Source organism: Sinocyclocheilus anshuiensis, unplaced genomic scaffold (genome assembly GCF_001515605.1).
Source record: "Sinocyclocheilus anshuiensis isolate Anshui unplaced genomic scaffold, SAMN03320099.WGS_v1.1 scaffold206, whole genome shotgun sequence".
Lineage (NCBI taxonomy): Eukaryota > Metazoa > Chordata > Actinopteri > Cypriniformes > Cyprinidae > Sinocyclocheilus > Sinocyclocheilus anshuiensis.
In genome coordinates this window covers 982,019-998,234 of record NW_015542358.1, presented here as the reverse complement: position 1 = coordinate 998,234, position 16,216 = coordinate 982,019, and the positions used below count along the sequence as shown (strand labels likewise).

General features: G+C 35.8%; 1 protein-coding gene and 1 long non-coding RNA gene across 2 annotated transcripts in view; one reads left to right on the top strand and one right to left on the bottom strand.

Annotated features, from left to right (window-relative positions):
- Nucleotides 1-375: 375 nt before the first annotated feature.
- On the top strand, nt 376-14,940 carry LOC107691841 (uncharacterized). Its single transcript, XR_001634582.1, has 2 exons — nt 376-407; nt 14,636-14,940. It is a non-coding gene; the product is annotated as an uncharacterized LOC107691841 (long non-coding RNA).
- Nucleotides 11,351-16,216, bottom strand: part of dhx15 (DEAH (Asp-Glu-Ala-His) box helicase 15) — a 39,807-nt gene continuing 34,941 nt past the window's right edge. The window contains exons 12-14 of the mRNA XM_016490652.1: nt 13,902-14,092; nt 11,997-12,166; nt 11,351-11,883 (exon numbers count right to left, since the gene is read on the bottom strand). Coding sequence (XP_016346138.1) covers nt 11,766-11,883; nt 11,997-12,166; nt 13,902-14,092 — 479 coding nt within the window. The 3' untranslated portion in view covers nt 11,351-11,765. The remainder of the gene's footprint in view (nt 11,884-11,996; nt 12,167-13,901; nt 14,093-16,216) is intronic.

The window sequence follows — 16,216 nt, the reverse complement described above, 5'->3', positions numbered from 1 at the left end:
ATAATGTTGATAGCTACAAAAACAAAATTAATTTAGGAAGTGAATGGGGATAATCTATGATAATTAATGCTAATATACTCTGTGTCCATAATACAGCACCAGGACATAAACATCATTTTAGTGTGCAAAAAATATATATATTAACCTTTTTGTGTAAAGTTATATCCAGTTTTACTGCACAGCATCAAAGAACCTTTTTAGCTCAGACAGAACAGATGTATTAACAGAATAATTAATGGAAGTGCTTTTATTAAATCTGACTCCATGTAACATCAGGGGTTCAACCGTAATTTTTCTAAGCTACGAGTATACTTTTTGTGCGCAAAGAAAACAAAAATACACGAAACAGCTTGTAACACTCCAAAGAGAAAAGAAAACTTGAAATCGCATTATATGACCCCTTTAACGTAAACAGCAACAGTGGCGCTTATTTATACTTATACTATTTATATTAAACATCACATGCCACAAAATAAAAAAATAATGACATTATTAGCCACTTTATTATAGGTTCACATAATAAATAAATAAATAAATAAACATTTAAATGTACTGAAGATAGGGGCGCCAAAACGCGCTGGGAGGCAAATCCTAACGGACAAATCACCTCAAGAAACTAGCCAACACACTCAAAACACCGCTGAAAGTCGCTGTGCAGTCTTCAAACTGAATTAGGAGCGATAAAAGGCTTATAAACGCAATCGCAGGGCAGATAGAGCAGGCATGCCGAGATGTGAAGCTCTTACCTGCTCAGATGAATCCTCGCAGGTGAAGTTGAGCAGACATGAGGAGAAGAGCTCCTCATCCGAAAGCCCATAACCGTCCATCGTCTCCGTGCTTCCGCTTGAATATTTCTTCCGAGAAAACGTCTGTTTCTTCCCCGTGATGAGTCTCAGCCGGTTCGGTTCTCCGTCGTCCTTGGGTTTAACGAACGGCTCGTGAGCCTCGGCAGCTCCACTCCGTCACGTGCGCGCCGTCGCTTCCAAAAAATCAGGATCTCTCCACCGGCACAGGGATGTTCATTCCTGTTTACATCTTCTTGCTTATAATGCCTTTAGTGTCACATATATGAGTACCGGGGCTGCCTGGGTCAGATTAGGATGTTTAGAATGAAACTGCATGGAAGAGAAAAGTAACAGGCTATGTCTCATGTTTACAGCTAATGAGGCCTGAGCTGTTGCAGTCATCAGGATGGATAGCAAACTGTCTTGGAAATATTTGTGGATTTCTCTACATGAATAATAAATACAATTTTCATGCTGGACTCATTAGGCCTTTATAGATTATTATTGTAGACAGTCAAATCAGTTTCATTTTTGGTTTAGGTGGTAATGTTTATATCAATAGTCCACATATATTTTCCATAAAAAACCTTTAAGTGTTTACCTTTACTGAATGAAAAAACAAATTCTGAGGTCCCAGGTGCTCTATTTTCGTGCACTAATTTTGTACTTAATATACTAAAAATTATAGACTTAAGATCATCTAAGTGTGCTCAACTGTGCTATTTTGGGACTCAAAAAAAGCACACTAAAATGTGCTTTTTACATACTATGTATTTAAAAAATGTATTTATTTACCACTTGTAGTACACTTGAACCCATCTTTCATACACTAGTACACTCAAGTGTGCTACAAGTGGTGATTAAATACAGATAGTATGTTAAAAGTGTATTTTAGTTCATATTCATGGTGTCACAAAATAGCACAGTTGAGTACACTTAGATGATCTTAAGAAGTTCTAAAGAATCAGTTTTAGTATAAGTGCAAAATCGGTGCGCGTTAATAGAACACTTTAAGTACATTATGGAAGTGTACTTTTTTTCACATGGGGTAACATCCCACAAATTATGTCAGTTGAGTTTGAATTTAACCCAAAATTATGTTCGACTTTGATGAGATCCATAAATGTGTGGTAATTTTTAAATAATATTTTCACTTCGGACTCATTCATGGACAAATTCAATCTTATTTGATCTTCCAAATGATGGTTGATGTGCTAAAATTATTTTTATTAATTGAACAAATAAAAAAAAATATGGTTTGTATAATACTGATTATAGGCATACATCCATCTTCCATATCGCTTGTACTACTTGGTTGTGGATGTGATGGATGATTACTGACAAACAGCAGGTTAATGATATCGGAATGTTAGGATAATGTTTGAAGAACATTCTGCAAACCAAAAACTAACATTCTATTTCCATTAAGAAAAGTTTCCTGGCTAACCAAAAACAAACCTTAAAAATAACATTCTGGAAACCAAAAAGTGTTAGCTGGGTAGGTCCTTATAGATTATAAAAGTGCAAAGTCAAACCAGCATTTAGATTGTGAGTAATGTTTAAAGTCCACGTATATGTTCCATAAGGATTTTGGGAACTGAGAGGCTGATTGTTGAATATAAAAAAAATAAAATAAGTCGTGGTATTGAAGGTGGGAGAGAGCGCTGTACATTCACTCCCCCCACCCACAATTCCTGCCGGACTTGAGACTCGAACTCGCAACTTTTGGGTTATGAGTCCGACTCTCTAACCATTAGGCCACGACTTCCCTAACTATCCCTAAAAGGGATAGTTCACCTAAAAATGAAATTTCTGTCATCATTTACTCACCCTCATATGCCTCCAAACCTGGCCTTCTTCCATGGTGCACCAACTGCATTGGCTTTTTCGTTATATTTTGCTCTTGCAAAGTGAAAAAGACAACAGGCCCTGTGTTTAAACCGGTTTAATGAACTATAACCCATTAATTATTCACTGGACTACACTTGGAATCTCGTTTCGCTCCTCAAATCCTCACACGCATCTCTTTCCTGGTTTATTTTCTTGAAAGTAATTTAAAACTTTATTTTCTCCCCTTATCTTCACTTCTAATCCCTATTAGCATCCTTTACTGTGTTTCTTTAAGTACACTCTAAACCCAACCGCTGGGTCAAAACAACCCAATAGCTGGGTTTGTCCCTTTTTAACCCAGCGCTGGGTTATATTTAACCCAGCATTTTTTAGAGTATAGAGACACAATAGACCGTATACTTAAGCTTTTATCTGTCAGACGGATGAAAAGCATTTTGGATTATCTGTTAATGTAAAATTAGGTAAATGACAGAAAAAGTTCTGTTAATACACAACCATTGAGGTCATTTGTAAGAAGTGCAATTTAAGTTTCCATTGAAATCAAGGTTTAAATATCCAATTACTATCTAAATATGTTGTGCATGTACATGAAAGTATATATATACTGTATATAAAAAAAGAATCCATATAGTAACTTTTTGCGAAAAACCTGTAGATGCATTGTGCCATGTCTGACATCAGTGACGCCGAATTATAAATTCACGTAAATTAACAGGATAATAAAATTGACATTTTCTTAATAGTTTACAGTCATGTATCAAAATCCTCAGTGCTGATGTTTCTTTTTGAATTGCCTGATAACAGCTCTACATAGCCTGCTCTACATATCAAAGAGAACAGATACATTGATCAAATGTTTGAACGGATGCATTTTTTATCTTACAGGCGCAGTGCTCGGTAAGCGCTTTTGAAAATTTACAGATGTTATCTATTGACTTTAATTTTAGGGATTCCTAGGGAGCCCTTTCATGCAATATTTCCTTTTGCTTTGTGAACAAATGTAGATATTGTGAAACTGAATAAATCTACAGCCAACAGAAGTTTCCTAATTATCAAAAAAAAAGCCTATTTTGACCCTAACTCTGGGCTTTAAACTGCAAGAAGTGATGCAAGCCAAATAAACACAGTAGATTGGTTTGTTCATCATCACGATATCGGATCATTTTCCTTTAGTGTAGATAGTGTAGACTGCATATTAGGGGTGTGCGATATTTATCTTCTACAATCATATCATAATAGTTGTTTTAACAATATGCAAGCTGACATTAATCTGTTTTTGAACTAATCATTTGAGTCAATGATTCAATATCAAATACAGCCACTTGCTACGTTTCTACATGAATCCACCGTTTTGAAGAAATCGTTTGAATGAATCACTCATTAATCACTGAAAAAGCGACTTGCAACCACCTACTGGTGGATTAAGTATCATATTTATTAATCCATGACAGGCCTAAATTAGCCAAGGTACCAGCATAAAAATACACTAAGCAAAATATTATTTAAAGGTAGAGTAGGCGATTTCGGAGAGGCTAGCAATAAGCTTTTAAAGCATAAGATCCCACCCTCCCTGCAAAGCACTCTCCAAAGCCACGCCTCCTTCAAAACACATGAGATATGATTGGACGAACATTTTATGGTCACCGACGATAAATACATATAAATGATTTTAGACCACTTAACTTAGTGATTGCTATCAGGATGTGAAGAGACTTTCAACCAGCATAACATAAAATATTTTTGAACTAAATCACCTATACCTGCCTTTAATTATCGGTATCGAAAAATCACAAAAAATATTGAGATGATGTTTTTTTCAATATCGCACACTCCTAACTGCATATTTAGCAATATGTACGTCGAGGCCTAGGTAAAGCTAATGGAAGTCATAGCATATGCTCCAGAGTCTCGTGTTAAGCTCTCATTTCTCACATTTGCAGCAATGCAGATGGCGGCAAATCTCCCTGAACTGTCTTTTAACTGAGCCGAGATTAATTTCTCAAAGATCCACCATTTGCGGTTTATTTCAAACAAGCAGGATAGTCCTCCTCTCTCTGTAGGGCTAATATATCAATGGCATCCTCGCGCAGTAACCCATCACAGGTAGGCTGCTGAGCTCCTGTCAGAGATGGCGTGATTGAATTGTTCCATCGCTCTGTCACCAGAGGGGCCATTACTTCAAATTAGCATACAAATTCAAACCAGGACAGATGGATTTGTCACATTCCAGTCGACATCTTCCTCCGAGATTGGCTTCGCTAACACTGTGCGATGAAGATAAGACACCTGTCTCTGCTTCATTCAGGACAACAGGTGGAGGACAGCATGGAAAGAGAGGTAGGGAAATGCGGAGTTGCCGACAAAAAAAAAAATTCAAACATCCTCAGAGTGCTGCGGGTGCTCCTGTAGACCCTGTGCATCGGCTTGATTGATATTTTGGTCATTGCAATATTTGTGCAAGTTGGGTACATTTGCAAGAAACAAAGCATGTGTCTACAATGCTGATGTTGTTGCTCCCAAATTTTGATTTAAAACAATGTTTAATACTCTCAGGCCTGAATAACACGTAATCCTAAATGGAATTAAGTATGCACTCATTCATTTGATCAAAGTAACATTTGATGCATGTTGATGGCAGTGATGTGCAGTTTTTAGTCTATGTTTTAGACTCAGTAAACCATTTGTGACCCTGTCTGTGAAATCCAGGCTAAAGTCTCAAAATCTAATTACGAGATAACAAGCATCAAAGTTTGATTTCAACCATTCATTTCACTATGATTTCAATGTTTGACGTGGCCTTACTCAGTCAATATTAAAGATATAAAGGTTACATTTTCACAGAATGTTCTACGTCTTTATGAGGGATGATTTTATGTAGAAAACAATAAATCACAAAAAAAATGGCTTTAGCTGGGTTTTCACAGGCAGGGTCACATTTATTTATGGACCTCAAAAGTTACTATGAAACTGTCTATCTTGTATATAAATACAGAGCAGAGTAGATTACTCACAAATTGTAATCCGTTACTGACTACACACTACATGATGAAAACTCTGTTAGTAATCTAATCTAGGTTACTTAATTTAGGTAGTTTACCCCGACTACTTTTTAGATTACTTTTTATCTAACTTGTTTTAAACGTATCATTGAACGTAACATTTTGATGTAAAAAAGCAAAGAGAAAGAAAATATATTCCATTTATTTATTATTTTTTCAACATCATGAAATGCAATAAACATTACAATAAACCAAGGTTTCCTGAGCTGGGCTTAATGTACGAACTGCAGAGGGTTTGTGAATTGATAAAAAGCTAACATCGAACTGTAAACATATGATTGTGTTGTTAAATTATTGAAATGTTAACTTCCTTATATTTCCAGAAAATTTGTTGTCAGAGTGGTTTTGGCTGACAAAAATGAATTCAGGAGAGTCAATAAAATTATGAATGATTTAGCTACTGCCATTATATGAATAATATGTAATATTATTTTTTGTTTGTTTGTTTTTTTAATTATCAGTTTTTGGAATCTGATTATGTAATTCAGATTACATGTAATCAGTTCCTACCCATCTGTGTGTGAACTGATTACATGTAATCTGAATTACGTAATCAGATTCCACACACATATATGTACAGTGGTGTGAAAAAGTGTTGGCCCCCTTCTAAATTTGTTTGATGATCTGAAACATTAAAGTGTGACAAACATGCAAAAAAATAAGAAATCAGGAAGGGGGCCAACACTTTTTCACACCACTGTATATATATATTTCCATGTATAATTACCCATTTACAGAGGAAAGTATTATAATACCAGACTTTAGTTCTAGTACGGTCTATGGGACCATGATATGCCCCCTTCTACATCATCTCAAATGAATTTGCCACAGGTGGATTACAATCACGTTTGAGAAACATGATCAATGCATCTGAGCTCAGTCTGAAGTATAATATTAACCCTTTAAAGTGTGACAAAATTAGAATTTTTTTTTTTTTTTTAAATGAAACAGTTTGTTGAAACTTACAATTTGCAAGATGTTTTTTGAGTGTCATATTTGATACATCAAGGTTTTATGGCTCATATTGAGAATACAGAGCTCAAACTCTGTAAACTCTCAAAATTGTATTCAGAGTCCAAAACATGCAATTTGGCACATTTACTGATATTTATATGTACAAAAAGTAAAATGAAATTCTAACAGCCAGTAATGTAAATCAAACAGACTATTTATATAAAATGCACATTTTCCCTTTATTTCTCCCAATAATACGTCTTCGTAAAATGATATTTAAATGCTACGTTTTATGTTCAAAGCTCTGTAGTTTCAAAACATATAATGCAATTTGATACAATGATGATTAAGAGATGAACAAATAAAAGCCTGATGATCATAATTCATGCGAGAAGACATGTGAACCATGACCTGAAGAGGGCAATATTTACAATTACACTAAAAGGCCTTTTACTTATATATATATATATATAACTATAAACTATCAGATGACAGAAGGTATGGAGTATATCGAGTACAACTAGTTTTTCCAGCAGTGTTGATCATGTCGATCATTTAGAGGCTTTATAAAATATGATACAGTAGGCTTTATAGGGTTAAAGGATAACTCCGGTAGTCATCACAGATCTGTTATATGAATTATTAATTTAAAAAAGGGTGTTTTCACAGTCAATATGATGTAGCATGTGAACTGACAGCAAATAATACAATTCAGCCCAAACAATGTAAGAAACCAGTAATAGTTCATTGCAAAAGGCTTATCAATTGATCTTGGCAAGAAGAATCACGATATTGATATATTGTACAATGCTGTCGTCAAAAAAGGGTTAAATGAAACCTTGTACAACAAATACGACGCTTTATTGAAACAAGACGGGAAAGCCAAAATTGTGGGTTTTGCTTCCAGCTCATGCTAGTGACCAGTCTAACAAGAGACTACTTAGAAAAATAATGATTTTCCTGGGTAATTATGCTGGGAAGGATCAATTGGAAACACTCAGTATGACAAAACGCCTTTCTCTTGAGATCAATTGCACATAATTTCTAGATCAGCTCAAGCTAATGTGTTTTCTATTGGCTTCGGCGAACCACGGTAATCTCTGTCACAATTTCGCGGCTACATGTGTGCTCGTGAGTAGAAAGCCATCTATTTAAAAATTCAAAAGAATTTGAAATGTGCACAAAAAGACAAAGGTAAGATTCTTTACTTCCTAGGTTTAGTGAGACACATGACACAAGACGCAGTTGTGCATGAAAATCAAATTAAAAACAATGTTGAAATATAAAACTATGGATTTAAAGTTGATTATATCTGTAGAAAAAAATGCATTACATTTATTGTATAATAAGCATATATATATACACGCATACAAATATTTAAGTATTTTGAGAGCAGATGAAGACCAACTTGATATGGGAGAGAACTTTCACAGCAAGCTATTTTGGCACAAATTTTCTGCACAGCATCATGGGTAATGCAGTTTTTCATCACAGATGTTGTCTGCTGTTAAACAGGACTACTTTAAAAATGTTAACAGATGGCTTCAGCAGATATCATCGATAAACAACCTCGGAGCTCACAACAGGTCCGTCTTTAAAAAATCAGTTTCGCTAAGGAGAAAATAAAATTTTACTTTTGGAACCTGACTGTTGCATTTAGTTCAAAATAGTCATATTTCTTTTAAATGAATGTAAATTCTACTTCCTTTCACATTTGAATTGCAATCTGCATCCCATTTCATACCTCAGTTCAAATTCAGTAACTGATTTGGAATTGAAAAGCAATTCTCAATTCAGTTCTGAACTGCACACAACTCTACTCAGTTGATGCATCTTTTGAAGAATTTCACAAGCCTCAAGTCTGTCTGGATGGGTCTCTGTCAGCCACTGCAATGCTTCCCACATTCCTCTTTGACAAACTGCTTAAGCTCAGTCTGGTTTCATGGAGATCTGATCTGATCCGAGTCCACCCATAAGTTCTCAATTGGATTGAGATCTCAGCTTGGCCACTCCTGGACTTCAACATTGTTTAGAAGCACTTCTTGTGCAGCTTTGGCTTCGTGCTTGGGTCACTGTCCCAAAAAATAAATCATCTCCTGGGTCGCAGGTGTCTCAGAGTGTATCAGGTTTTCCTCCCGTGTTTCGCTGCATTGATTTCATCCGCTACACCCCACAATCCTTCCAGGATCTGCCGCAGAACTTCATCACTGCGCTTCACGGTCAGGATGCTGCGTTTCTGATGATGCACAGCGACTGGCGAACAGAAAACATGGCATTTCGTTTGATGGCCAAAAGCTCAATTTTGGTCCCATCAGACCAGAGGCTCTTCTTCCATCTGGCTTCAGAGTCTTCCTCATGCCTTCTGGCGAACTGCAGCCGAGATGTCATATGACATTTTCAACGGTGGCTTCTCTCTGTCACTCTTCCATAAAGCTGTGACCGCTGAAGCACCCAGATGACAGTTTTCATATCCACAGTCTCTCCAATCTCAGCCACTGAAGCTTGTAACTCCTTCATTGGTCTCCAGTGTCCTCCTTGCATGGCCACTCAGGTTTTGAGAACATCCTTCTCTAGGTACATTGACAGCCGTACTCTTTCCATTTCTTAATTATTGATTGAACTGTACCCCAAGGGTAAGGGCTAATCAATGACTTGTATCCATCCTCTGCCTTGTGCTCTTCAATTATTTTTTCATTCCGGTTCTTTCACAAAAATGACTTTTATCGAGGTATATTTATATTAGAATCAATTGAAACTCTGATGTACCAAGATGTACAAATAACATGCATTTTAGGCGACCTCAAAAGTCAATTGCTTCTTTATTCAATTGCAATTATTTTAGATTTTTAATGTAATTTCGATCACTTTGTAGACATTGAAGTATAATTCATATACTATAGCGTTTATTATTTTGATTTAGCTTTTATTTTCAATTTTCATTTAAATTTTAGTTTAATTTTATTTAATTAGTTTTAATAATTTTGTGCTGTCATTTTTATAATTTTACAAGCTGGGGTTCATGAATGAACTGGAGGGTATTATTTTTGCTTCATCTCAATTAACGGGAAAAAAAATCATTTTAGTTAACAATAACTACAGTGGTGCCCCATTTTCTTTTCTTTTTTCCAGTAGCAGTGCATAACATGAGACAAACAAACAATCAAATTAAGATAACAGAAATATTAGAATATTAACTTAAATGACTTTGAACTCAATGCAGACAATACTCAACATTTTTCAAAGACATTCAATATTTTGTACTCCAAACAGCATACCAGGTCTGCAATTTTATTTACATTTTAGAAATGACAAAGCATCAGATGGCTAATTGCTCAGAAATATTATCATTACATATGGCTTAGCACTCAAACGATTGACAATGATCCATTGAAATCTATATTTCAGCCATGTTGAGCTTTTATGATTCTACCATACAGGGCAGTCAAATGACTTCAGGCCCGTTCACACCACGAACGATAAATATAAAGATAACTATAAAGATATTAGCATATGTTTATTCTCAGCGCATGCTCATCTTCCTCTTTAAATACTCGAGCTTGTGACAGCAGGATTGATTATGATTGGCTGTCAATATTTTTACTGTTCATCAGCTGGAAAAAAATCTTTCTGAAAGTGATTCCAACGAAATCGTTTCTCTGTGTCTTTATCGTTATAGTTGTGGTGTGGACTCTGCTATTCTTTCTCTGCTATTTACAACTATATCTTTAACGTTATCATTATAGTTATCGTCCTTGGTGTGAACGGGCCTTTAGTCTCATTGGGTTTCATATTTCTCCTCCATCATTAACAGATAAACAAGTGCCCAGATTGTTGTGTGTTTATCAAACCGCTAAAACCACTATTCTTTAAAGGGGTCATATGATGCGATTTCAAGTTTTCCTGTGCCTTTGGAGTGTTACAAGCTGTTCATGCATATATAAGATCCATGAAGTCTCAAACCCAAAGAGATAATTCTTTATTAAAGTTAAGACTCGTCCACGCCCTCCTAAAACGCCTCGTTTAAACACGCCCCCACATGTCTACATCATTGTGTGGGAAGATTTGCATAACACCGCCCAAATGTTCACGCAAAGAAAGAAGGCGTAACTTTGATTCTTACTGTAGTATTGTCAATGTCGTGGAGATGCTGTGTGTTTTAAAATCGACGCGTTTCAGAAAGGCGGTGCAGAGAGGAGCAACAATGTGCGGTATGTGGAAAATGTGTTTTTTTAACCTTAAACTGTGTAAACACATTGCATTACACCAAATACACAAAATAATGTTATTTTTAGCATCGGCATATGACCCCTTTAAGTATTTCTTCAACGTGTCTTTAGAAATCAGACACACAAAAAAAAGGAAACGGCTGGAATCCTAAATTGGGTGAATATGATAAAAAAATTAATGCGGTTAAACGTATGCAATTAACCTCATAAATGAACACATTAACATGACTGCCCTCATCTCAACCCTAACAAAGATGACCAACTCTTGTACTACTTCATTAATTTATTAAGCAATTTACAGAAATAATGGCAGAGCAGAACTTGCATTCAATATTATGTCTACCCAAACTATTAATAAACTTTATTTTGATAAATTCTAACTCCTAAACTGTGAATGCATTTGTGCAATTTTGGTCCTCCTTGTAAGTTAACTATTTGTATAACAGTCAACAAAAAGAATGAACTTGAGGATGACTGATATCAAGGTCTTTTATTACTGAAGTAAAAGCTCCTTCACAGAATAAACAGGGATTTTTCTACTCAATAACATAGCAGGAAGTTCTCAATGTCGATAAGGAATGTCAACATCCACATGAATGCTCATGCAAAAACGGTTGATGGTGTTTATCCCTGTTAAGCATTTGCTCCCAACCAATCCTTAGTGCCTAGAGTGACCAATTAAACAATATGCTTTCACCAGGTGCCAAAACACGAGGCGGAGCCGGGAGCAAAGAGTTATAAAAAAATAATTATATCTTGATGACAAATCAAAACGGAAAACGAAACACAGACGGAAACCTAATGTCGACGTGTGACGATGTACAACTTCAGAAGCATTGCACAGCGCATATTGAATTCAAAACGTACAGTCCTTCCACCGCTGCGCAGGTTCAGTATTGAGAATACTCCTTAGTTTGAAGTTTAGTGACGATGCGCTCCAGTTGCCTCTTAGCCTCGCATTGAGGGAAGTTGCTCATTTCGTAGTATCCTGGAGCGATTTTCACCAGCCTGAAGGATGAGAAGATGCGCAGAATGTTTGCTTGGTTTTGTCTTTCTTTGTTGCAGAAGCATTTGCCAACAACGCACAAACAAATTCAATGCATTTGCATGTTTCAGCTTACCATTCGGGTTTGACATCAGTGCAGGTGCGGATGTAGTTCTTGGTGGTCAGCACAAACTCGTTATAGAGAACCCACTCGGGTTTGTGGTCCAGTACGGTGGAAGGGTGCAACTGGACCACCTGGTTGTCCTTCACTGTGAGATAGTGGCCGGTGCGCTCCAGGTGAGCAACCTGATAACACCAGAGAGGCAAATTAACGAATAAATCAACCACAAGCTAACCAAACGCGTACGCGGCCGTTTCTTCAGACGCCATAAGGATGTCGAGATTAACCTGGGCAATCAGTCTCAATAAACGGCCGACTCAAACAGATAGAGCGCCCGGTAATTCGTACACTAAGGTGCAAATTTGTCTCACCGGTAAAGGTTAATGTTGACAAATATTTCAATATTAATGGAGTAATTCCACTAGTCAGGTCACTTGTTTCAGGAACCCCCTCCCGGAGAGCGACTCGATAAAAACGTCATTTATTTTCACTACACTGGACCAAAATTGCCGTGATTACTTGTGTGCGTTTAAACGGTCACACTTTGATAGAAAGCCATGCATTACATTAGCAAGCTCCAGTGATCCTGTTTTCCCGACAAGACACAGTAACGTTTAATTCAGACAGAGGAGAATAAAGGGAGAAATCAAGCTTTGCTTTAAAACTAGATGTATTTTCGTTTAGGATTAAGAAAAATGCAGAGGACTAAGAATTAACTAAAGTGATATGATCACTCTAGGCTGTTTTATTATAATATATTCATGGTCAAAGGGTGTTACTGTCTTGACAACCCTTCAGCTGAGACTGTATTAACAATACAGAATTGCTGATTCTAGTACATTACTAAAAAAAAAAAATTGGTGTAGGATTTTCTTTGAAACCATTTTCACTCAGAAATGGCTAAAAACGAGTGTGTTTAAACTATGGATTCAAAAAATAAAGGTAATCACTAACTTTCCCTCTTTGAAATTTTGAGTATATATCTCAAGACTTTTTTCTTGCAATCCTAAGAAAAAGCCACAAAAGCAAGATATAAAGTCAGAATAGCAAAATAAATTAATTTTTAACAATTTTTTTTTAAAAACAGTCAGAATTGTTAGAGAAAGTCACAAGTACTTTTTTATTTCGTGGCAGAAACAAAAAACTGAATTGTAAGATAAAACACTCTGAATTAAAAGATATCGGACTTTTTTTCTCAGAACTTCAAGAAAAACTTCAAAATTGTGAGATAGTTGCAATTACCTTTTTTTATTTACCTTATTTTAAGTTTTATCTCAAAATTCCGACATATTTTTCTAAGAATTGCAAGAAACAAGTCCAAATTGTGAGATAAAAGGTTGCAATTACCTTTATTTTTATCCCGTGTACAAGTAACAAACTGAATTTTTTTTTTTTTTACTTTTAAAAATACACTCTAATCGTCTGTTTTATTTACAACTTTGACATTTTTATAGTGTATTTAAGTAAATATTTTCATGAAAATGTTATGTAAATTCAAGTGGCGTGCTTCATATATTGAACATTCAGCTGGAACACTACACTGACCAATCAGCATCCAGAACTAGTTTTATATTACTGTCTTCAGGCAAACTCTACACGGTATTATAACTACAGTCAGTGCATATTTATCAAGATCAGTTCAAGTGACCCACAAGGCCACATCCATTTTCTGTTGATATGCCAACACATTATGTTTTAAGCCTCTGGGTTGATGACATTTCCACAGGATGAAAAGAGGAATATTGCAATGGACATTACAATTTACTATAAAGCACATCTCTGTGCACAATAACATTCAGGGAGATCTACAATGGCACGCATTACAGATGTTCAAAACACTCTGAATCAAAACCTCGGCAGGACTAAAGAAGCTTACTGGGTTGTTTTTTGTTCAATAATTGATATTTTTGGCAAACGCACCTGCATGAAGAAGCCTGTGACGAGAGCGCGGCGGATGTTGATGTAATAGTCTCGGCTGGTGAACTCTGTGCTGCGTCGCGGCAGGCTGAAGCGGTCCATGATGCGTGAGAGCTGCTGCCGCACGTTATCAGCCGACATCAGCGAGCGGTAGTTAACGAAGTTATCATAGCACCACTGCACCGACTCGTGGTCTTAAACAGAAGAGTTAGACATTAAAACCAGCTTAAGAGCAACATCCAAGCAGATCTGAACTGACCAGCACATCAAAATCTACAAATTTACAAAACACTAAATATGCAGCTTAATAGCAAAAACTCACTGAAGATTTAAGCTGCTGCTTCAAGGTGAAGTGTGTAATTTCTGCAGAGCTCGTGTCACCAAGAAAAAAAAAGTTTCTAAACAGGTCTCCCAAACTCTTCTCCACTTATCTCCTACTGGAAGACCAAACATATTGCCACACCAATCTCAAGTCGAGTCAATGTTGTCAGGATGTCCAAACTAACAGAACAGTGTTTCACAAGCACCTCAAAACGGTTTATGCTTTCGAAGGAATCATCCTTCAAATGGCTTGCTTGTAGTTGTCCATTGACATTAGCTAGACATTCAAAAAAATTACACACTTCACTTTTTACGTTGACATTAGCTAGACAACACAACATTTTTTAAATTCACAGAAATGTATCCATACAGTGCAACAATGACAGAACTATGCAGAAGTAATTTACTATATTAAGTTACTTTACTGTTAAGTACTAAGAATGCAAGAAATATTGTGATACCGATACCATACCGGCTATAGGCCCATGCTGTTATTTAGCTGGAAGAAATGTATTCCTCAGAGAATCAGCATTGTATAAAGCAATTAAATACCTAACTTTCACTAAACATTGGTAAAAACCTTGCTAAAATGTATTATAAAGACAGTACAGGTCAGGAAAAAAACGAAAACAAACAAACATTCACATTAACCGATTTATTTATTTCTACATGTCTAGTGACATCCTGGAATTTTCAAAGTACATAAAGTTTAGACCATTTTTCTAAAAATAGCAAAAATGCAAAGCTGGCTATGGCTCCGGCTCCATATCAAACTATGGAGCCTATTTATGCAAGTTATTTTTAGTTGTTAAAGAATAATTACTACATTATGTTTAAAATACGCTTTGATATGAATATTACAGTATTCAATTGGTCATTTAATGAAATTTCGTAATTTTCATGACTGCATCCAAACTGGTTGGAATATATTTTCCAAATGCATGTGTGCAAAACTGTGTTAACAGTCACTTAGTGTATAAAAAAATAGTGGAGAAAATTTGCAACCCTAAATGGCCAGCTTAGCATTTTTGCAACGTTTTTCCTAGTTATAACCCAATTCTGCCAAAACGGAATGGATTTAAAAACTAAAGGTTTCCTAAAGACTATGCTAAAGGGTGGGGGATAAAAAAAAAAAAAAACGTGAATGTCAATGCTTTTTTGTCCCTCAAGGTTAACTGTAAACTCTAATTCAATTATGTAATGTAACGCTAATTTAAAGGGTTTATATCCAAGATTACAGATAATACCTATAACTAATCATTAATTTATTTATTTACGTTTGAACGCCATGCCAGCATCAAGGCTATTTTCATGGCGATCTCTGAATAAATTATACAAGGTATACAGTTAACAAAAGGTTATAAAAGACATTTCAGATGTACACTAGACAGAAATTCTAAAACACATTCAGGTGATACATTTTTTAATAAATCAGTCAGACACACCTCTGAATAAAACTGGTGTCTATTTACATTAAAAACAGTACAATCCAATAAAATATGTTTCATAGTCATTTTAACTAATCATTAAAACCTATTGGTTTAGGACTAATAATAATAATAATATTTCAAAAGAAATGTGTTAATCTGTCAGTGTTAATACACAATATGACAGATTAACATATTTCTTTTGAATGGTGCTTTAGAAAAGTCTGTATTGTTAAAAATTGTGATGCCAAAATTTACTTTTTTTGTACTGGCAAATAAAAATGCTTTAACATGAAACTTGTCAGCCTCACATAAACATCAACATCCTCTTCCTGACTGTTAGCATGCTTCATATGAGCACTGACTACTAGATAAAACCAGTGAGGTGCGAGAAAACCCATGGGAGTTTGGGAGAAAACATGGAAGCTGACGTGACGAATGAACTGCACGCAAGTCGCTGTGCCTTTCAGAACAGTTTTAATAGCGCGCTGCCTCGCAGGCAACGATTTTGCTGAAACAAATGACAATTTTTGGCCACCTACAAAAACAACCTGAAATGAGTTGTAATAG